Source organism: Ctenopharyngodon idella, chromosome 9 (assembly GCF_019924925.1).
Source record: "Ctenopharyngodon idella isolate HZGC_01 chromosome 9, HZGC01, whole genome shotgun sequence".
Classification (NCBI taxonomy): Eukaryota; Metazoa; Chordata; class Actinopteri; order Cypriniformes; family Xenocyprididae; genus Ctenopharyngodon; species Ctenopharyngodon idella.
The window spans coordinates 538,688-562,683 of NC_067228.1; the positions used below are offsets into that span (position 1 = coordinate 538,688).

A 23,996-nucleotide genomic window follows, 5' to 3' on the forward strand; every position below is an offset into this window, starting at 1 on the left:
TGCTGAATGAAGTGATTTCAGGATTAACCTGGAACTGATGTTTGAACACATCCGGTGTGATTACCGGCTGCTGGACGAGATGATAAACGATAACAGAGCACTTCTGCACTTCAGATCTTGATCTCACCAGTAAGATATTTCAATACTTCACTCACATGCATGAAAGCTGTTGGTCTCTTTATGCATTTGGACACTGAAAATAAGTGACTGTATCTGCATCAGTTTACACACTCGAAACAATGCTGGGCTAAAAACAACCAAGTTGGGTTAAAAATGGGACAAACCTAGCGGGTTTAACCTAGGGTAGTTTTAACCCAGCGATTGGGTTGTTTTAACCCAGCGATTGGATTTTGGATTTAACTCAACTATTGTTTAAAAATTACTGTATTTCTTGCTTAAAATGAACCCAAAGTATATTGGAAATTAACATTTATTAATAAGTTTAATGAATAATAATTAAACAATAAACATTTATTAAATTGCTTATTAATAAATGTTCACCTTTTGATTATTATTGTTGCCTCTAGTGATTATGTGTCTGATTTTTAATTTCCAACATATTTTAGGTTCATTTTAAGCCAGACATATAGTCATTTTTAAACAATAGTTGAGTTAAATAAAACTACCCCCAAATTTTTAACTCAAACGCTGGGTTTGTCCATTTTCAACCCAACTTGGGTTGTTTTTAACCCAGCATTTTTTTAGAGTGTAGGAATGACATCTCAACAGTGACATCTATTGGTAGATATTAGAAAAACAGAAATGTCCCGAGATAAACTTTACCAATTACTTCAAGACATCCCAGGCGCTGCGTTCATATAAAGTTTTCTTTCCAGCCACTGATGGAAGTAAGAGACTGGCTCATGATTCAGTCTGACTTAATAATGACTTTCACAGACGTCCGAAACTGCAACGAAAGCTCCTCAAAAGCTACTCAATATAAAGTACTGGAAAAGTACAAATCACTTCTTTGAAAAGCACATTCATTCGGCCGAAGGAATGCAGAATGTTTCTTCTTACCTGCAACATGATGAAAGTCTCACTGTCTGATAAAAGTGAGCGAACGGTGACAGTTTCGGGCTGAATGAGTAGAGACTGTGTCCAGTTTCAGACTGTCAAAGAGCTGCTGTGTTTCACTGTCTTTCGCTTCAGTTTCTGCCCCTCTTTCCATCTCTAATATCAGCCTACGAGACGCCGATGACGGACCACCGAACCAGCCAATCAGAGCGCAGGGATCGGGCGTCTACCAGTGTGGGCGGGGCTAAGTGACGTTAGGCTTTTCAAACTGGAGTCCGAAATAAATATAAAAATAAAGAAATAATAAGATTAAACTAAATTTAAAAAAAATGTAATAAAATAAATAAAACATTTGATTAAAAATAAATACATTTTATTATTTTCCAAATAATATTTTAAACTTTTATATTACATTATAAATTGGGTCTTTACACGAAAATAGTTTAAGGATGGGAGTCCCTCGAACGACGATGATCGATCGACTTATTTCACCAAAACATACTGGAAAACTAAAGGAGAATCTTCACAAGCTGTTTTTAACATGGTGGGAAAGTTCAGTATGTATTAATCTTTGTTGAACAGTTGAGTTAACAACTTTTCATTGTTGGTTGAGGTTAGCTCGGGAATATTAAAACTATGTATTTACTTTATGTATAAACAATAATTAAATGTTATGAATGAAAACGTGCGAATTCATGTTCCAAACCGCTGAAAAGCGGTCGGGACGGATTTCGCGGGAAAGCAGCGAAGCAGAGCCGAAGCACAAGTACAAGCAAATCAATGTTCTTCCGCGGCAAGATTCGTGCAGTTTTACTTTTTAACCACTTAACAATTTACCTAGTGTAACTTTAAATAGTATAACTTTTGAACGCAATAAAGTATTGCTAAATGTTAAATGAACGACTAATTAATGCTTTAGAATATTTTTTTTTTATTGCTAGCTCATGTTAACTAATGTAGTTAACTAATGTTAACAAATGGAAAATTGTTACCAAAAGATTAAATATTAAAAAAGATAACAGCATACAGGTTTGAAACCACATCAAGGCCTTTAACACTAAAGATTAAAATAGGCAACATTTGTGCAAGCGCAGACTCGTAGCTCATGCTTTCACTTTACTGCACAACACATGATGACAGTAAAAGCCAGACTGAGAAATCTAGTTTAATTTGATCTCACGGCTGCCAGTTAGTGAGAGTCAATCATCTTACGGAGAGACAATAAGTGACGACACAAACATTAGAGTTGAGAAGGTCTCTGGAAGCAGCACCTGACACAATTACAACAACATTCAATGGTTTAAAATGCTAAGATTAAAAGATCATCTGTGATGTTTGTCTTTGCTTTTGGTCCAACATCAAAGGTTCTGCCAAATTCCTGCATTACATCATGTGTGACACATTCAGGGTGTTTCTTTAATTTCAGCCACTTTTACAGCTTGATTTTCATTCAGACTAATAACAGATTTCAATTTTTTGTTATATGAAGGTCTAGATATATACCTCTCATAAAGTTGTTCAAAACATTTAGTGTACTTGTTTACAAAGAAACAGCAGTAACAGTGAAGATCTTGAGATGAAATATGAGATGCATGATGTAAAAACAAAGACGAATTAAGAAAAACATCACTTTTATTCTGCATTATTTCCAATCAATATGTCAAATGATGCAAAATATGATTAAATATACATGCACTAAAGCTATGAATTTAAATAAAATAGTCCAGACAAATATGAGATGTGATGGAAATGATCATTAGCTACTGTATGTTTCCATCCACCTATTTTTATGCACATTTTAGGATATTGCGTAAAAAACACTGGATGGAAATGACAAGATGTGCATAAATTCTAAAGATGCAAACAAATTTGCATGCGCTCAATTGAGGCGGATAATTGTTTTATCCAATAAGAAGACGTGTGCATAAACTACAATGGAAACACCAAAACTGAAATATAGCTGCAAGCAGCGATGACGGGTCCAAGCCTCACCCCGGTGGCTTAAGGACACCTGTGCATGGCGGTCAACATACAATCTTAATTTACTTTAAATCAAACAATGATTTTACACGATATGAGACACTTCCTGTTTCTCTTTTTTGTCATTACTTTAATCCCTCACCATGGCAACACTGTTTGAGATATCCTATAATCGTTCGCAATTTAGCATCTTCAGTGTCTTTTTTTCATGTTGAACGAGTTTAGTGGCGATTGCATGAATCTCCTACAAGGAGTACTTACAAACTCAGAGCCTGATTATTCAAAAAATCCACATTCAAACCAAAATATCCGACTTCCTGTTGGTCGGAGCTAATGACTGTAAATTAGAAAATTGTCCGGCTCGATGAGAACAATATAAGTACCAAGTTTGGTGACTGTAGGTAAAACTAACCCCCAACAAAAGGTGGCGCTATTCTTCCACGCCCATTTCTAAAGCTTTGCCCATGTCTTCTGGCTGGCAAACTCTGATGTGTGTCGAGTTTCATGCAATTTGAAGCATGCTAAGTGCCTTAGAAACCCCCATAACATATTTTAAAGTTTAATGCGTTGCCATGACAACAGTATTCAAGATATCAAGAATCCTTTCACAGGTGTGCATCTGTCTTGACATTATTCTGACGAAGACTGAAGCAAATCGGGTAAAAATAAGAGGCCGATTTCAATGCATTTTGAAAGTGACACTTCCTGGTGCCAGTTGGTGGTGCTATGACTTTGATGACGACGATTTCTACATGTGTGCAAAGTTTCAAGAGTTTTTGAGCATGTTATGGAACTCAAAAGTGCCCAAATGTTAGAAAAAAAATGTTACCTAAGGAAAACAATAGGGCCTTCGCCCTTTTTGAGGGCTTGGGCCCTACTAAAACCGATGTGCAACAATAAACTCATGTGACTTTGCCTCAACAGAGGCTGTGATTGGATAACTGGACTAACCAGCGGACCAATCACAATTCCTTCCAGAAGCGTCTCACACGATTGTGTTCTCAAACACCAGCATCCGAACGCAAGAGAATATGACAGAGTTTATTGTGTTTCGTCTGACGCTCTGAGACCAACTCATTTATGATGGAGGAAAAAGAGACACAGTTTGGGAACCAATTTTGCACCTTTTTCGCAGGAAGTGACGATAGTTATTGTTTGTTTGTTTGACTGAACGACAGAACCTGTAATGATGTGTCTTGAACGTTGTTAGTTGTCAAATTAAAAGTTCACAAGACAAGAAGTTTCCAGTGTTGAAGAAACACTCGCTTCTATAGATTTAACACGCTGCTTTTTACGATTGGACATGCAATCTGATAGCCTGCTCTTGGGAACTCAACCGCTTTCACTAAACAAACGTTTATTCTGCTCTGTATAAAAGCGTCGGCGTTTCCAGTCAGTGGCGTTGTGTGCATGTGTGGAAATACTTTGGTTGACTGCTATAATATCACTGCTGCTCTTTCCCAAGTCTGCGGTAAAACTGAAGAATGCTGGAATTTCTGCTGCCTGCAGTCAGACGAGTTCAACAGAAACTGCCCTTCATCCTCACTCTTTTCAACTTAGATAACGTTCACCAGCTCTTGCAGCATGAATGTCATTGATACCTCCAGCCATCTGATATGGATTGTGATAATGATTGTTCCACGTATGATCTGTGGATCTGTGCCCGGATCATGCGTTTTTTCCAAGCCTCACTCTGGCATTATTCTGCAGCTCTAATTCTGTCCGAAGACCTTCAGCCAAACCAGAGCAACACAAACCACAGTCTCAGTGAGTGTGGGCGATGGAACAGTGAACACAACTATAACTAACTAACTAAAATAGGTATTAAAATGGGTGTTAAAGGCCCAATGCAGCTGCAGAACGAGGACTGAGTCGACATCGATTCCAGGATGAGATCATGAAAATCTGGCTTTTGTGAATTCAAGGGAGAGTTCAGATGGAAGTGAATTACTCTTGTTGTTTATCTCAAGCCACATTTGACATTTTTTCCTGCAGATGCAAGAGTTGCATTACTAAATGTTTATTTCCTGAAGGAAATATCAGTGTTTGTGCAAAATGCAATCAAGTTTTAGGTAAATTCAGTTTGTATTTTTAGCCTTTGATTCTGTGTAAAAAAGATCCAAAACATAATCTAACACAGTTTTTGCAGTGCAGTAAACAGTTAAACAGATGCAGGAAAGAAAGCCAATCAGAATTCAGTATGCAAATATTTTTGAATGGTGAACATTTAAATAATGCAAATCAATGGGGAATTTTTTAACTTTAATCTTAAAATTCTTAAAAAGTACAAAAAACCCTATCTATTTTTTGTGCACAGTGTCATTTCATGCTTATTAGACTCTGAAAATGCTAACTTGTGTTGTTTTAACCCAGCGGTTGGGTTAAATGTTTGCCCAACATGCTGGGCAGTTTTATTTAACCCAACTATTGTTTAAAAATGACTATATGACTGCATTAAAATAAACCCAAAATAGGTTGGAAATATTAAAACAACCCAATCGCGGGGTTGAAACGACCCAATCATGGGGTTAAAACACCCCAATCGCTGGGTTAAAACAACCCAATCGCTGGGTTAATGCATATAAAAAATAAAAAAATAAATAAGTAGTTGCATCCATAAGAGTAAAATGATCTGCCAAACAAAGTTTTGAATGAAGACTGCGTGGTAACCACTTCAGGCTTAATTAATTGTTGAAGTACTTCAGGTTTAATATACTTTAGATTTAGAAACTTAGAACAAACCCTGAGCAGAAAGATTGAGGTGAATACCATAGAAAGAAAAGAGTTTCATGCTTTTCAATGAATGTCTGATGAATATCAACAGTCACTCTATGAAAGAAACAAACGATCCGTGTCTTACCCTACTTATATCCAGCATTTCTGTATGAAAACCCTGTCTGTTCCTTCAGCACCTTCCACTAAGAAACAGATACTAAATGTGATGTTTTTCTCCCAGCGTTATACTGGCAATCCCAATCCAAACGCTTCCAGCAGTTTCAAGCTCTGAGCTTTCGTCTTTTTATTAATGTTATGTTTTTGTCTGTTCGCTCACTCCTGTCGTCCGGTGAAGCTGCCACTCACAGTGAGAGACATGCGGAGGGAGGCGTTTGCGCTCACAGACACTTGCTAATTAGGACAAAAGCATTAAAACAAGGTTAGAAGGACCTGACAGCGTGAGGGCTGCGTCTAAACAACGGCCTCTCGTTCCCAGCGCTCATTTGCATTGAAATCATGCCAGGCTGCATTCACTTCATCCCAGATTAAAACAGGCCGTGAAAAGGGAACTCAAAGGATGTCGTGGTGAGTAGTCGACTTCAAGACTGAAGTTTAACCAATTTGTACCCAGAATGCTCAGCGACAACATCTCTTTATCAAACAGAGCCTAAATTTAAGACTTCTGTTTGTGAATTGCACATAAAGTTTCCATGCATTTGGATTACAACTAGTGCTGTCACATCTAACATTAAAGTTTGTAAATATAATTTATATATATATATATATATATATATATATATATACTTTTTTAAATTTTTTATTTATTTACAAACTTTAATGTTAGATGCGATTAATCATCATAAAATATCCCACAGAGGAAAATAACAGTGAGGAAATAATGACTCCTTTCATGATTGATGAATTTTGCAACTTTGACAGTTATTGAACTGATCTGGATTTTTAGAGCTGCTTTCCAAATTAAACTGATTTAGTTGATGAATTTTGCAACATTATTTCTCTGTTTATCCCTGCAAAGCTGCTTTGAAACTATCTGTATTATTGTATAAGACGCTGTAGAGTGAGAGTTGTTTTGTGAACTGTTCCTTTAAGACCAACGCATGCTTGTCATGCCAGCTGTTGCCATGGTGTTCTGCGGGTATCTGCCACACATCTTGGCACTGCTATAAAACCCCAGACTCCTGCACTCCTGGAAACACTGAGGAGTTTGGGGCAAAGCAATTGGTTTTAAATTGTGCTAATGACACACAAGCCCTCAGATGAAGGAGCTGGACTGTAAACTAGTCTCCGCTGCAGATGTTACGCTCACACACGGGGTAACCAGCGCTGATCTGACAGAGATCCTCAGGTTAGTGCCATCAAACGGTTGTTTTCAGGCATTATTCTGAATATTCTGCTTCGAGTTATGTCTGTGAAATCATCAGAAATACTAAAATATGAAACTAAAACCAGAAAAATAAACATTTTCGTTACTTTAAATAAAATAAAGCAAAACTTTAAAAACTAAATTTAAAATAAATTTAAAAACTCTGAATACCTTAACAGTAGCCTAGCAGCGACCATCCAGAACACATTTGTAACTCCTTAGTAACACCTTAGCAACCACTTGTAATACCTTAACAGTAGCCTAGCAGCGACCATTCAGAATACCTTAACAACCCCTTAGCAACCACTCAGAATACCTTAACAGTAGCCTAGCAGCGACCATTCAGAACACATTTGCAACTCCTTAGTAACACCTTAGCAACCACTCAGAATACCTTAACAGTAGCCTAGCAGCGACCAATCAGAACACATTCGCAACTCCTTAGCAACACCTTAGCAACCATTCAGAATTCCTTAACCCTAGCCTAGCAGCGACCATTCAGAACACATTTGCAACTCCTTAGCAACACCTTAGCAACCACTTGTAATACCTTAACAGTAGCCTAGCAGCGACCATTCAGAATACCTTAACAACTCCTTAGCAACACCTTAGCAACCACTCAGAATACCTTAAACGGTAACCTAGTAGTAGCAACCATTCAGAACACATTTGCAACTACTTAGCAACACCTTAGCAACCACCCAGAAAACCTTAACCGATAGCCTAGAAAACACTTAGAACACATTTGTAACTGCTTAGCAACACCTTAGCAACCACTCAGAATACCTTAACAGTAGCTTGGTAGCAACCATTTAGAACACATTTGCATCTGCTTAGCAACACCTTAGCAACTGCCTAGCAACCATGTAGCACACATTAGTAACTGTTCAGCAGCACCCTAGCAACCACCCCAAACACTTTAGCAACTACCTAGATAGAAAAACATTTTAGAAGTTTCCTTCCAAACTGCTGTAAACTTCTTAAGCAAGCCTTTGTCTCTCTTTTCCTCCTACGCGACACATAAAACACACACTCAATCTGAGAGCGAAATTTCAGATCAATATGTGTCCTTCCTTTCAGCTCGTGTCAAGAGTTCATGCAAAATCCACCAACGCTGGAGAAGGAACGTTTCTGTGCTCACAGTGAAGTGTTGCCAAGTCCAAAGTTTTCCCGCGGAACTGGGCTACTTTTACACTGTTGCCGCGGGTTGTTTTTTATTATTTTTTAGTCTGCAGGTTGAAGCGATTTGTACCCGCAGAACGCGACTGGGCTAGATTTAACGTGATTGGGAGGGTTTTGAATGAAAATTGGGTTGGTTTTGTTACACAAACCTGGCAACCCTGTCCCTGAGAGAGGACCGTACAGTACAGCCTCAGTGTTCGAGAGTGAACCACAGCAGCTCAAGTCGTCTCCATTCTTCAGAAGCTACAATAGCAAATGCTGAGCATATATTCATTTACCACGGCTGAATTATCCTATCTCAAATGAACTCAATGTGTCCAGTGAGCTTACTGCATATAACCGCATGCTAAATGTGTGTTAAAAAGCAATTTAAACAATTATATACAGTATTTGACAATGTTTGCATCATCAGTCATGTGACATCACAGCGGCAGAATTAAAGCATGCGCACATTTGTGTCGATAACAACTCAAAACTTAGTGTTTCCTAATAGTGATTTTACACTGCAAACAAAAACAAAAAAACTTTTCTTAAAGCTTATCGTAACAATATATATATTGTTTTTTATATATTAATTTTCATAACTATTCCAGGCCCTGGAAATCACAATTGTTTTCCAAGAGTGTGGGAATCCTGTTAATAAATCATCACTTCTTCTTTTAAATGCAATTAAACAAACTAAAATTAACTAAAACGATCACATTTACAGATAAAAAAATCCCTATTCAGAACTGAAAGAATCTCATGAATATTCACTGCAAAAAACAATGTTCTTCCTCAGTATTTTTGTCTTGTTTTCCAGCACAAACATCTAAACATTCTTAAATCAAGATACATTTACTGGAAAAGAGAAATGACTGAAGATATTAAGACTTGATTAATGAAAAATTGATCAAAATGAAGTGAGTTTGTGCTTAAAACAAGAACAAATATCTATCCTAATAGCAATGAAGTCAGAAAAATCAAAGTGAAAACAAGATTATTTTTCTGACTCCATTCATTGGCAGATATTTGTTCTTGTTTTTAAACACAAACTCACTTCAATTTGATCAATTTTTCAATAAACAAGTCTTAATATCTTCAGTCATTTTGTTTCTCCAGTAAATGAATCTTGATTGAAGAATGTTTAGAGACAGAAACTCCAAGGAAGATCATGATTTGTTTGCAGTGCGCTGGTGTCCAACACTGTCATCTGCTGCTCAACCAACAAATAAAACAAGTAGGTCATCAATTAAAAGGCCAAAGCAACAGACTCGTTAAGACATTTAGAGCGACTTACACCGAATCTCAGCCAAGCGTCCACCAGTGAACATCTACAGGAGCAAACAGAGATGATGTTCAGACAGAAGCACATGAAGGACAACAGAACAATCATGTGCCCGCGCCGCCCCTCCTGTAGGCCGTGTTCACGCGAGCATGAAGCGCAGCGGGGGAATCGCCTCCATCAGCCCTCACAGCAGACGACTGACGCTGTGATCGGGCCGGAGCGGTTCACGACAGACAACTGACAGAGCAGCCAGAACTAACTGTTGTCCAGTACAAGCATCCAAACATTCTGAAATCAAGATCTTCTCACTGTCCTCTAATGAAGCATAAAAACATGCACACAGAGAAGTGTTTAATAGCACTTTTCAGCACCTTCTGCATCACATTTGAACTTCAAAGACGTCACATTGTTTTGTAATTAAGTGCAATGCTTTCTGAGCACGTCTGAAAGAATAAAAGAGGGCGAGTTCTTCACACTGATTCGCTCGTGGCCTCTTGTGTGATTAGCACACGCTCAGCTGACCGGAAAACTCATTCCCGCCACCACTCCTCTGTCTGTTATTGTGTGATCAACTATTTCAGATGACATGTGACAGCAGAGTGAGCTGTGATTGGCTGCTGTAGCTGTCTGAATCCGCGTGGGATCAGACGTGCGTATCGATCTCACAAGAACCCTTCGGAATCATCCGTGACAGACGGGACACGAGCGACGGCCATCACACTAAATGAACATGAAGGGCTAAATACGAGTGACCTCTGTCTGACCTCATAAAACTGAGTCATATTAAGAAATATAACTAGAACTAAAGCAGCTGATGTCCTCTGCAGATCCTTCAAAAACTACCTCTGATGAAATGAAAATCAATAATATATTATTTTTAATCATCTATTTAAATAGTTACATTATTTTATACTTATTATATCGTTTAAATAGATACAAAACTTAAATATATGTAAATGCAGCTTTAAAATATTTATAATTAATATATAGAAATATGTTTTTGCATATATATATTATTTTTTATTTTACTTTATTTATATATATATATATATAGTTACAGTAAAAGTTATTATTAATAAAAAATTATGATTAATTTGTATTAATAATAAATAATTAGAAAATAATATTTTTATATTGACTATTATTTATTGTAACAGTATGCATATATATTAAAATATTATATAAATATAATTTTATTATTTAATAAAAATTACTCATTAATTATTTACATATACATATATAATCATAAATAAATATAAATAAAATATTTTGTAATATTTGCTATATTGTTCAAATAAATACAAAATGGGAATATAAATATTTTGAAGTTACATTTATACATACACATATATATATATATATATATATATATATATATATAAATAAATTATTTATATTTAAATAACTTAGATAACTACATGCAACTTTAAATAATGTAACTTTAAAATATTTATAATATATTTATATAATATATATCAAGGCTTTTCATTATTCGTCCCACGCTGAGTTTCTAGTTTCTAGTTTATCCGCTCTAAAGTATTTCATCTGCATGTCTTTGACGTCTTTAGCGTTTCTGAAGCTGATCTGATCCAGATTTCAGACCTTCATTCTGAACATCATCAGTGTTTGACCACAGAGTCACAGAGACGTTTAAGAGCACAATAGTTTCTGAACAACACCACAGACCTCCACAGCACAACGATGATCAGAAAAACATGTTCATGTTTGTGTTTGATTGTGTGTTGACTCCAGGAAATAGAGTAACTCTCGTACTGAAGATGAAGTTCTCTGTCCACACTGAAGCTGAAGCACTTTCAGACACTCTGTGTGAATGACTAATGGAATAAAATGGGAAATAATCTCAGCCTGTATTAATACGAGTCTTACCTGCTTCCCCATGATGATGATGAAGATGAAGATGATGATGATGATGATGGTGGTGGTGGTCAGATCCAGTGTCTCTGAAGCAGGAAATGAGGCGTTTGATGATAGTGTTCATGCAGCGGTGAAAATCCTCCGTCTCTATCAGGGTGTGTTCATGAAACACGCCTCGCTCCGGACTGATCTGCAGACAGGTTCACACAGGAGCCGTCAGGAGTCAACACACAACTACACACACAACTACACACAACTACACACAACTACACACAACTGCACACACAACTGCACACAACACACACAACTACACACACAACTACACACAACACTACACACAACTGCACACAACTACACACACAACTGCACACTACACACACACAACTACACACAACTACACACAAATACACACAACTACACACACAACTGCACACTACACACACACAACTACACACAACTACACACAAATACACACAACTACACACACAACTACACACAACTACACACAACACTACACACAACTACACACAACTACACACAACACTACACACAACTACACACAACTACACACACGACTACACACGACTACACACAACACTACACACACAATTACACACAAATACACACACAACTACACACAAATACACACACAACTACACACAACTACACACAACTACACACACAATTACACACAAATACACACACAACTACACACAAATACACACACAACTACACACACAACTACACACAACTACACACACAATTACACACAAATACACACACAACTACACACAAATACACACACAACTACACACACAACTACACACACACAACAACACACAACTACACACACAACTACACACACACAACGACACACAACAACACACAACTACACACACAACTACACACACACAACTACACACAACTACACACACAACTACACACAACTACACACAACTGCACACACAACTACACACACAATTACACACAAATACACACACAACTACACACAAATACACACACAACTACACACACAACTACACACAACTACACACACAACTACACACACAACTACACACACACAACAACACACAACTACACACACAACTACACACAACAGTACATACACAACTACACACACTTCAACACATGCTGTTATATATATATATATCCTTTTATTCATCAAGGACACAGGATAATAATCATAAATATTTCTTGAGCATCAAATCATCATATTAGAATGATTTCTGAAGCATCATGTGACACTGAAGACTGGAGTAATGATGCTGAAAATTCAGTTTTGATCACAGGAATAAATTACACTTTACTATATATTCACATAGAAAACAGCTGATTTACATTGGAATAATATTTCACTGTTTTTACTGTATTTTTGATCAGATAAATGCAGCACTGGTGATCAGAAACGAGTTGAATGTTGAAAAGATGCTCTATAAAGTCTCTCAGTAGAACACTGAGTGTTTTGTGTTGAATGCGAGTGGAAACTGATCTGTAAACAGTCAGAGGAATTCCCCGGCTTCTCCAACTCTATAAAGACATGTACTCTTTTATCACAGCACCTTCTGCTGCTCCGCTTAATTATCATCCATGTCATTCCCAGACATCCTGCAGACGCTCCATACGAGCACAAAAACATATTTTTAAGGGATTATAATAGTTAAAAAAAAAACATGTTATTTAGACATTTAAAAAAAAATCTAAATATTAATAAAAAAACTAAAATAGTGTCTCAGTTACACTAAAATAACACTAGTTTAAGGTGTAATTTACAATATCCCAAAAGCATGAAGGAATCATTTGATCATTCCTGAAACGAGCAGAAGAGTTTGAGTTTGGGCTGAAATGCTGTAATTATTTCCATTCCTGCCGTCGTCAGGGAAGGGCCGTGTTGTGTTTACACTCCGCTGGGTTGCCATGATTCTCCCGTCGCAGCAGAGCTTGAATGATACATATAGATGTGTTTTTAATAGTTGCAAAACAGACGTGCATAAACTTGACCACGAGTTTACAGAGTGTTTTAACGCCAGAGTGCTTCAGATCAGCAACTCCAAACTGACGGATCTCACATCTGCAACTAACAATATAATAATAATAATATATACATTATACATATATATATGCACAATAAACTGAGGAACACAAGAGCCGAATGAAAGTCGGACATATGGAAGTAAGAATAGTTTGCAGATTTTAAACAATCGATTGTTGTTCCAGAGGAACATCTGGAGATGTGTTTTGGATGCGCTCGAGGGAAGACGGCGTGTTTTCGAGGTCGTGTTGAAGAGCAGATCGTGTTCAGATTCTCCTGTGGAACGAGTGTTCGATCAGCGGCTGAACTGAACACTTCACAGGCCTCAGATCTGCTGCTCTCCTCTGATCTCTGAGCACTGCTGAACATCACACTGCTGAAAGAGGCTTAGTGATACTCCTGCCCGACAGATCCGCCTAGCAACAACCTAGAAACCACCACAAGTACCTTAGCAACTGCCTAGCAACCATCCAGATTACCCTAGCGACCGCCCAGAACACCCTAGCAACCACCACAAGTACCTTAGCAACTGCCTAGCAACACCCTAGCAACCCCCAGGTTACCATAGCAACCACCCAGAACACCCTAGCAACCGCCTAGCAACACCTTAGCAACCACCTCAAGTACCTTAGCAACACCCTAGCAACCGCTCAGAACACCCTAGCAACCACCTAGCAACCACCCAGAAAACCTTAGTGACTCCCTACAAACACCTTAGCAACCGAGTGCCGATTTTGCCACTGCAAGCACCATTCACATTTTCAAATGTACATTCTAGTTATTATTATTTTTCTTCTGACTCTAAATGTACAACTTTACAAACTATCTATCAATCATGCTAATAACATTAAATCATGCTAGCAACGTGTTAAATCATGTTAACAACATGCTAAATCATGCTAACAACATGTTAAATCATGTTAACAAATGCGCTAAATGATGATAGCAATGCACTAAATAATGCTAGCAACATACTAGCAACATGTTAAAACATGCTAGCAATGTGCTAAATGATGATAGCAATGTGCTAAATCATGTTAGCAAAATGCTAAATCAGGCTAGCAACATGCTAACATGTCAAATCATGTTAACAACATGCTAAATAATGCCAGCAATGTGCTAAATCGTGCTAACAACATGCTAATTCATGCTAACAATGTGCTAAATGTTAGCAACATGCTAGCAATGTGTTAAAATATGCTAGCAATGTGCTAAATCATGCTAGGAAAATGCTAGCAACATGTTAAATCATGTTAGCAAAATTCTAAATCATGTTAGCAACGTGTTAAATCATGCTAGTAACATGCAAAAACATGTTAACAAAATGCTAAATCAAGCTAGCAACATACTAACAACATGTTAAATCATGCTAGCAATGTGGTAAATCATGTTAGCAACATTCTAAATCATGCTAGCAATGTGCTAAATAATGCCAGCAATGTGCTAAATCATGCTAACAACATGGTAATTCAATGGAAACAATGTGCTAAATAATGTTAGCAACATGCTAGAAATGTGTTAAAATATGTTAGCAATGTGCTAAATCATGCTAGCAATGTGCTAAATCATGCTATCAATATGCTAACATGTTAAATCATGTTAACAATGTGCTAAATCACACTAGCAACATGCTAAATCATGCTAGCAACATGCTAAATCATGTTAGCAAAATGCTAAATCATGCTAGCAAAATGTTAAATCATGTTAGCAACATGCTAGCAATGTGTTAAAACATGCTAGCAATGTGCTAATCAAGCTAACAATGTGTTAAATTATGCTAGCAACATGTTAAATCATTCTAATCTATCTATCATCTATTTTTTGATAGACTGTATTGAATTAAAAACATTCAAACTTTAAAATTTTAAAACTTCTTCAAACTTTCTGGTCAGGCTTTCTCAAGCCAACTTCAAAGTTTGTCCTGACAATTTTTTTTTTTTTATCTAGTTATTCTATGAAAGCATACCTGTACATACACACACTGCCCTTAAAAGAGTCTCTTCTGCTCACCAAAGCTGCATTTATTTGATCAAAAATACAGTAAAACAGTGAAATATTATTCCAGTATAAATCAGCTGTTTTCTATGTGAATATATAGTAAAGTGTAATTTATTCCAGTGATCAAAGCTGAATTTTCAGCATCATTACTCCAGTCTTCAGTGTCACATGATCCTTCAGAAATCATTCTGATATGCTGATTTGCTGCTTAAAACTTCTGGTAACGCCCACTTGTAGTCATCCAATCAGTTCCTGGTGGATAAAATCGAGTCCCGCCCCAACACTTTTCATCTCACTGAATTTCCTTTTTTTCACTCTGAAATGCTTGTAATTACAGGGCAGATAATGAACGCTCAGCGTGTTCAGACACAGAATCAGTCATAAAATCACAGTGGATCCTCTGTCGTCTGCGTGTGTCAGTTCAGCTGTATATCACTGCTTCACCGTCAGTCAAATAACATTCACAGCTGTGCTGCAGATTCGCCTCGTAAACTTCAACCACATGTTACGACAAGAGAGCAGCATATAGAACGACCAGACGTCAGTCTTATTCTCCACAGGAGGGAAACGTTTTCATCCAAAAGTGAAAATTCAGTCATCATTTACTCACAATCGTGTTTTTTCCCGTGTCTGTCTAGGGATGTTTGGAAGAATGGACAATGTTTGAGCTGCATCAAAATTTTGGATACATTTTGCTCTTAAGGCTGCATTTATTTGATCAAAAATACAGAAAATACAATAATATTGTGAAATAGTTTTACAATTTAAAATAATGCTTTCTATTTTAATATACTTTAAATTCTAATTTATTTATCTGAATTTTCAGCATCATTACTCCAGTCTTCAGTGTCACATGATCCTGAAAAATGATCACAGGTTTACCAAAAAAAAATTTTAAGCAGCACAACTGTTGATACTAACTATCAAATCAGCATATTAGAATGATTTCTGAAGGATCATGTGACATTTTTCAAGGATCAATTACATGTTTAAATAAATTCAAATAGAAATTAGAGTTTGTAACTGAACAGAAGTTCACAGGAATGAAAGACATTCAGTGGTTTGGAACAAATCACTTTTCCTTTGAATCACTATAACAGACCCGAGAACACCAGAATCCCGGTTCCCACATTTTCACCACTGAATTTCAAAGACCTTTCCTTGACTTTTCTAGGCCTGGTGGAAACCACAGTTTTAAAATTCCCTGTGACTTCCAGGTTTTCCGTGACTGTGGAAACCCTACATTATTTCTCGGACCACAACATGGTTTGCCTTATTTTAAGTTTTAAGTACATTTAAATTATATTTCATTTGCACGTTATAAATTACTCAGCACATCTAAACGCTCATTTTCTCTTGCTATAATGTAATGTTTTAACCCTGAAATAAATGTTAAATCTGTTTGTTGATGATCTGGAAATCCTGTGTCTCCCTCTAGTGGTTCATCTCATGAAGTGACTCTGGATCAACTCATCAACCAGTTCAAACACTGAACAGCAAAATAAAACTATGATTATTGAAGCATGTTTCAGTTTTTCTGCTTCAAAATGTCATGTTCTTTGAAATTAATTGGGAAATTTACTAGCAATTTATGAGTGAAAATTGTTTCTACACCATTTTTTTTTCAGTATACATGAAAAAACCCTGTAAAATAGCAGTAGTTAAGTAAACAAAACTGAACATAAGCCTACCTGATGGAATATAATGAATGTCAGTGATCAAACATGTGTGGCCAGACTTCATAAATATCTGTAAAATAAAAGTAACAGTGCAAATCATGTGTGAATCAAGGTCATCCATGATGCACAACATGAAATATGTGAATTAATAAACCAAAACTACTGTATAATCATCTCTCACCATGTGTTCTTCCTAGAAATCACCATCCACTAAAAAATGATGTTCTTCCTCAGTATTTCTGTCTTGTTTTCCAGCACAAATATCTAAACATTCTTAAATCAAGATACATTTAACGGAGAAGAGAAATGACTGAAGATATGAAGTCTTCACTGACAAAATCATCAAAATGAAGTGAATTTGTGCGCACAGAAAAAAAGAAAGAAAAAAAATGAGAAAAATAAACTTAATTCAAAGGGCAAAGATGATTTTTCTGACCCCACTGACAGATATTTTTTTCTTGTTTTAAGCAAAAACTTAAAAAAAGATGTTAGTTTTCAGCATTTCAGCATGACCAATAACAAGCAACTCAATCTTTCGACATCCACAATTTTACACTCTCTATGCAGTCCAGTAGAGTGGAAATTGAATTGTGGACATCTGGTGCAAGTGAAAGATGTCATCTGTGTACTGGTGAAGTGAAATATTGTACTGATTAAATACACCAGCTAAAGGAAGCATGTATAGGCTAAATAAGAGAGGACCCAAAACGGAGCCTTGAGGAACACCAGAAGAAACGACCTAACGCCTGGAGCTGTAGATACCCAGAGTAACACAGTATTCCCTGCTGCTTAAGTAGGATCTGAAGCAGTCTAAGACACGGCCTGATAGACCGACCCAGGTCTGAAGTCGGTCGAGTACTATCTCATGATCAAGCTGCTCGTGGGAAACCAAAACAACCGACTACATAAAAAAACGACGAGGATAAATAAGCAAAATATTTAGTCAACATGAAAGCATTTGTGGTGCATTTAAAGTACAATAACCTGATTCTGAATTCTGGAAATTAATGTGGACATTTGATAATAAATCCATATAAAAAATGACTTTGACAGACATTCATTTTATTGTGTTTTAGAACACTTATGACTACAGCCAAAAAACATAAAGGCACAGGCTGATATGATTCCCGCGAGCTCATCCTCACAAAGACCATCGCTGAAACCAGAAACAACAGTTCTTTCTCCTGTTATTTGGATAAAAATAATTGAGCAGCAAAATATATATATTTGTTTTATAAAAAGCAACATGATCAACATTATATCGCTCATCTTGGCTGTACAAATACACGAATACAAAATATTACACAGAAATAAGTCACTCTTCATTATAATGCATAAACTGTGTTGCTGTATGAAGGACGTGATTGGTTTAAGGCATTATTTGTGCTTCAGCTGATCAAAAGGGTGAAACTTGATGTCAGACAAAAATTGTTGTGCAAGTTATTGCATTTAAAAAAAGACATACATAAATGTTTCTTCAGAATAACGTGCACCGACATTCACCATTTGACTGTAAGGATATCTGGATACGGTGAAGATAAAAAAAAAAAAAAAAATCACTAAATAACTCTTTTTATGCAAAATTACAGAAGCAACAACTGAGAACTCATTCTGCGGTGACTATTATATATACAGTGGTTACATACTAGTGGCTAATTTAATAAATAACATTAATAAATAAATACATTTGATATTGTAACTCGTTTCTCTGCAAGGATATGAGAAATATGACACTTTATATGTTTGCAGTCACACATTCTCGTCATCTTATGAAGTGATGATGTCACACATTTACACTGAAATGGACTCAAATATCATCAGATTTCTTTGTTGCTGCTGCTGATGATGATGATGATGCATGAAAATGCTGAAAATATAAGGCATTATTGAGAGTCTAGAGCGTCACATGAAACTGCTGAATGGATTCAGGTTGAGCTTCATGAAGAACTGAACTGGGAATGTTTATATTCCAGTTTAGTTCCTGAATTTAAATCGAGCTTCAACTGAGGCTGAACTTTAAAATTTAATGAAATAAAATGGAAATTCAAATCTATACCTACTGTAAGAGTAGATTTTAATTTTCAGTACAAATTACCAATAAACATGTTCATATTTTCAGAAACACATTAATAATCAATGTTTAAACTTACACCTAAATGAATTTAACACATAAATATGCACTAGTGTTCAAAAGCTTGGGATTTCTTAATGATTTTTAATGAAAGAGTCTCTTCTGCTCATCAAGCCTGCATTTATTTGATCAAAAATACAGTAAAACAGTGAAATATTATTCCAATGTAAATCAGCTGTTTTCTATGTGAATATATAGTAAAGTGTAATTTATTCCTGTGATCAAAGCTGAATTTTCAGCATCATTACTCCAGTCTTCAGTGTCACATGATCCTTCAGAAATCATTCTGATATGATGATCTGATGCTCAAGAAACATTTATGATTATTATCAATGTTGAAAACAGTTCAGATTTTTGTGGAAACTGTGATATATTTTATTTTTCAGGATTCTTTGATGAATAGAAAGTTTGAAATAGAATCTTTTGTAACATTATAAATGTCTTTACTGTCACTTTTGATCAATTTAATGAGTCCTTGATGAATAAAAGTATTAATTTAATTAAAAAAAACAACAACTTTTGAACAGTAGTGCATTTTGTTAGAGTTAAAACATTTAAATATTAATCCCAAATTTTAATATCAATAATTATTTTTATAAAGTTATCTGAAAACATTCTGTGATGCTTCCTGTCATTCCAATTCAAATTCTAATTGTCTGTGTTGTGGCCGATTTAAATTCAAATTCAAACATTTAAATTAGAAGGTTCTTAAAGGGACAGTTCACCCAAAAATGATCAATCTGTCATCATTTACTCGTTCCAAAACCTGTCTTCTCAGTGAAACGAATGTCTCAGTGTTTATTAAAGTCCATTTCATGAAAGGTCCAATGCTGCTGGATTGTCATGTTTGTCTGAACCGTCCCTTTAAACAGTGTTTTCACACCATCGTCTCTGGAAGTGTGTCTATACTGTCTGATGACAAGAGCTGCCATATCTGCCACTTCTCTGTCGGCCAGTCGGGATGTTGCTCCGCACTGAAGGTCTTTGATGGCACAGCGATGTGTGACCCCGCCCCCTGACCAGCATGACAGGAAGTGACACGCGGCTGCAGTCTGTCCTCTTGTTTGGCAGACGGCGAGGGCTGAACAGGTGATGTCGCCTCCTGTGATTGGTGGGATGCGGTCCGGCGGCCCGATGTGATTGGAGCATGTGGTGTTTGAAGCCGGGGGACGTTTGTACGGGACTCTTGCGTCTCAAGCACGGGTTTTGCGTCGCTGTCGTCATCATAGAAGACATCAGAGGAGACGCGTTTGTACAGGTTTCCATCTGAACCTGAAGGACAGAAACACAGCAGGACTGGTGAGATGAATGAACAGGGACTCCGTTTGATGAACGTTTGTGCTAAAACAATCACATTTATTTAACTCTATAATCCTGGAAGGTGTTATTATAACTTTTATTTTCTTGCTTGAAAAAAAGTTTTTTTATAAATATTTTGTATTGCCATAAATAGTTCTTCATCATAAAAATCACTGTACATAACTTTTAAAAAGTTAGGATAAGCTCCGACTTGTCTTAAATCCCCAAAGAGAAGATGTTTAATATATTTATTGTGTCATTTCAAATTAATTGCTGTAATTAAGCATTACAACACTAGTCACATATTATGGAAGCTTTCCACAGAATAAAAAATAAAAAAGGTAAACATGATTATGTGATAGATTAATGTGATCTATCTCACAATTATGACTATTTTTCTTCACTATTCTGAGTTTGTTTCTCACAATTTGAATTTTATAACTCGCAATTGCAAGTTTATATCTCACAATTATACATTTTTTTCAATTGCAAGTTTATATTATTAGGTTTTTTTGCCAATTGGAAGTTTATCTCTATTATGACTTTTTTTATAATTGCGAGTTTATAACACAATTATAATGTTAATGATAATTGCGAGTTTATAACGCAATTATAACGTTTTTTGTAATTGCGTGTTTATAACAATTATAATGTTTATGGTAATTGCAAGTTTATAACACAATTATAATGTTTTTTGTAATTGCGAAATTATAACACAATTATAACTTTTTTTGTAATTGCGAATTTTTGTAATTGCGTTTATATCTCACAACTATAACTTTTTTGTAATTGCGAGTTTATAACACAATTATAAAATTTTTTGTAATTGCGAATTTATAACAATTATAACTTCTTGTAATTGCGAATTTATAACAATTATAACGTTTTTGTAATTGCGAGTTTATAACACAATTATAACATTTTTGTAATTGCGAGTTTATAACACAATTATAACATTTTTGTAATTGCGAATTTATAACACAATTATAACTTTTCTTGTAATTGCGAATTTTTTAACAATTATAACTTTTTTTGCAATTGCGAGTTTATAACACAATTATAACGTTTTTGTAATTGCAAGTTTATAACACAATTATAACTTTTTTGTAATTGCGAGTTCATATCTCAATTATAACTTTTTTGTAATTGCGAGTTTATAACAATTATAACGTTTTTGTAATTGCGAGTTTATAACACAATTATAACTTTTTGCAATTGTGAGTTTATAACACAATTATAACATTTTTGTAATTGCGAGTTTATAACACAATTATAACGTTTTTGTAATTGCGAGTTTATAACACAACTATAACGTTTTTGTAATTGCGAATTTATAACACAATTATAACTTTTTTTGTAATTGCGAATTTATAACAATTATAACTTTTTGTAATTACGAATTTATAACAATTATAACGTTTTTTGTAATTGCGAGTTTATATCTCACAATTATAACTTTTTTGTAACTGCGAGTTTATAACACAATTATAACGTTTTTTGTAATTGCGAGTTTATAACACAATTATAACGTTTTTTGTAATTGCGAGTTTATAACACAATTATAACGTTTTTTGTAATTGCGAGTTTATAACACAATTACAGTTTTTTTGCAATTGCAAGTTTATATCACACAATTATAAGGGTTTTTTTGCAATTGTGAGTTTATAACACAATTATGAAGTTTTTTGTTGTAATTGCGTGTTTATATCGCACAATTATGAGGTTTTTTTTGCAATTTGTGAGTTTATATCTCCCAATTATTACGTTTTTTTTTTTTTTGTAATTGCACGTTTATATCTCACAATTACATTTTTCTCAGAACTCGAGTTTATATCTCCCAATTACGTTTTTTTTGTAATTGCGAGTTTAGCAAACCACAACCATCCAATCAATTCCCCACAGACAAAATCAAGCCCCGCCCTACATTTGTTCTTGTTTGCGAAGCCGTTTCACTCGAATCTATGACACAAATAGGAAAAAAAAGACTAGCGCAACTTTAAAAATGACAGAAGTGCTCAGCTCACACACAAAAAGTGCAGCTTTATTATGAATGTTGTACATGTGTCGAATCTCGATGCTAATGTTCGTTTGATTGACGCATGTGTTGTCTTGTACCTGTGAGGAGTTTGTCATGAAGTCCAGACAGAAGAGTGTGTCTCGTTCTCCAGATACGGGCCTTATCGTGTAACGTTTCCCCTGAGGAAAACAGTATATTCATCACTGACACTTCCAAACATGAAAATAAACTAGTGAGACGTTTAGATGGATATGACTATGATTATGTGACCTAATTTAACCAAATTTATAAGGCAGCATTGCATGCATGGAGTCGAACAACAAATATCTGCCAGTGAGGTCAGAAATATAATCTTGTTTTCCCTTTGAATCAAGTTTATTTTTCTTATTTTTCTCACCGGAGTCGGCCTGTGAGGGCGAGAGGCAGAAATTCACCGTGACGTTCCCAGCGAGAGCGTCCTGGACGTCTGTGAGACCATGATGCTCTTGTCCCGATGGATGAAACCACTCGGACAGCACCGGAGAGTTGTTGTCATACGGAGAGATCTCGCCGCTCGAGCACTTGGAGTCTCTGGAGGAGTTCAGTGGATATAGTGGGAACGAATGAGCATTTGAGCACAACCTTTGACCTTTGTCTAACATTGTGTACTTTATAACAGTATCAGAAGACATGATATCTCTATTGTGAATGTAATTTAAACTGCACAGTTATTGAGGTTATCTTAAATAATTGTGATTAGATTGAATAATGATCAGACATTAGTCAATAATGGAAACTACAGTCTCGGAGGACGGATGTGTTGATTGTCGTCAGGTGTTTAGATGACTCAAATTCACTTACTCACACTGTGGTGTTTTCCTCCTCAGCAGATAATCCACCACATCACTGTCCGTGTCCAACAAACTGACCAGAACCTCGTTCTGCAGCTCCGCAGAGATCTAGAGAGAATCAATACGACATGTTGACCGCTGCTCATGTGATGAAGCTTCTGAGCCTCAGGAGTATTACCAAACCACTGCAATCATGTCAAACACAACTGGGGCCAAAAACACTTCTATGCAAAAGAAGCTTTTAGCGTGGGTGCTTATCGAACTGTTTACAAGGACTCGGGCTAAATTAAACATTCTTCTGAATTTAAGAGACACAGTGTGATGCACAGCCGGCTTAAGATCACAGTAATCTTACAAGTGACTTTAAAGGGCTCATATCAGGAATCAAACCTTCTCTGACCATTTGAGATAAAAGAGTTTGATCTACAACGTAACACTCACAACTCAAAACTTTTTCCAGAGTGGAAAAAAAAAGAGCATTTAGGAAAGGAAGCTGTAAAAACATCTTGTTCTGGCCAGTGTTATTGTTAACTAAAAATAAAACGTTTTCCGCAAATTAAAATATAAGATAA

General features: G+C 35.9%; 2 protein-coding genes across 3 annotated transcripts in view; both read right to left on the reverse strand.

The window, feature by feature from the left end:
• Positions 1–6,016, reverse strand: part of mid1 (midline 1) — a 38,825-nt gene extending 32,809 nt beyond the window's left edge. The window contains exon 1 of one of the 2 annotated variants that reach the window (XM_051906334.1): positions 5,858–6,016. The gene's annotated coding sequence lies outside the window, so the exon portion shown is untranslated. Of the gene's footprint in view, positions 1–1,020; positions 1,189–5,857 lie in introns of those variants that run through there. The other variant, XM_051906333.1, reaches the window with a different exon arrangement.
• Positions 6,017–18,188: 12,172 nt separating this feature from the next.
• LOC127519040 (rho GTPase-activating protein 6) overlaps positions 18,189–23,996 on the reverse strand; it is a 29,521-nt gene continuing 23,713 nt past the window's right edge. Inside the window, exons 10-13 of the mRNA XM_051906436.1 lie at positions 23,435–23,532; positions 22,992–23,164; positions 22,693–22,773; positions 18,189–20,550 (exon numbers count right to left, since the gene is read on the reverse strand). Coding sequence (XP_051762396.1) covers positions 20,156–20,550; positions 22,693–22,773; positions 22,992–23,164; positions 23,435–23,532 — 747 coding nt within the window. The 3' untranslated portion in view covers positions 18,189–20,155. The remainder of the gene's footprint in view (positions 20,551–22,692; positions 22,774–22,991; positions 23,165–23,434; positions 23,533–23,996) is intronic.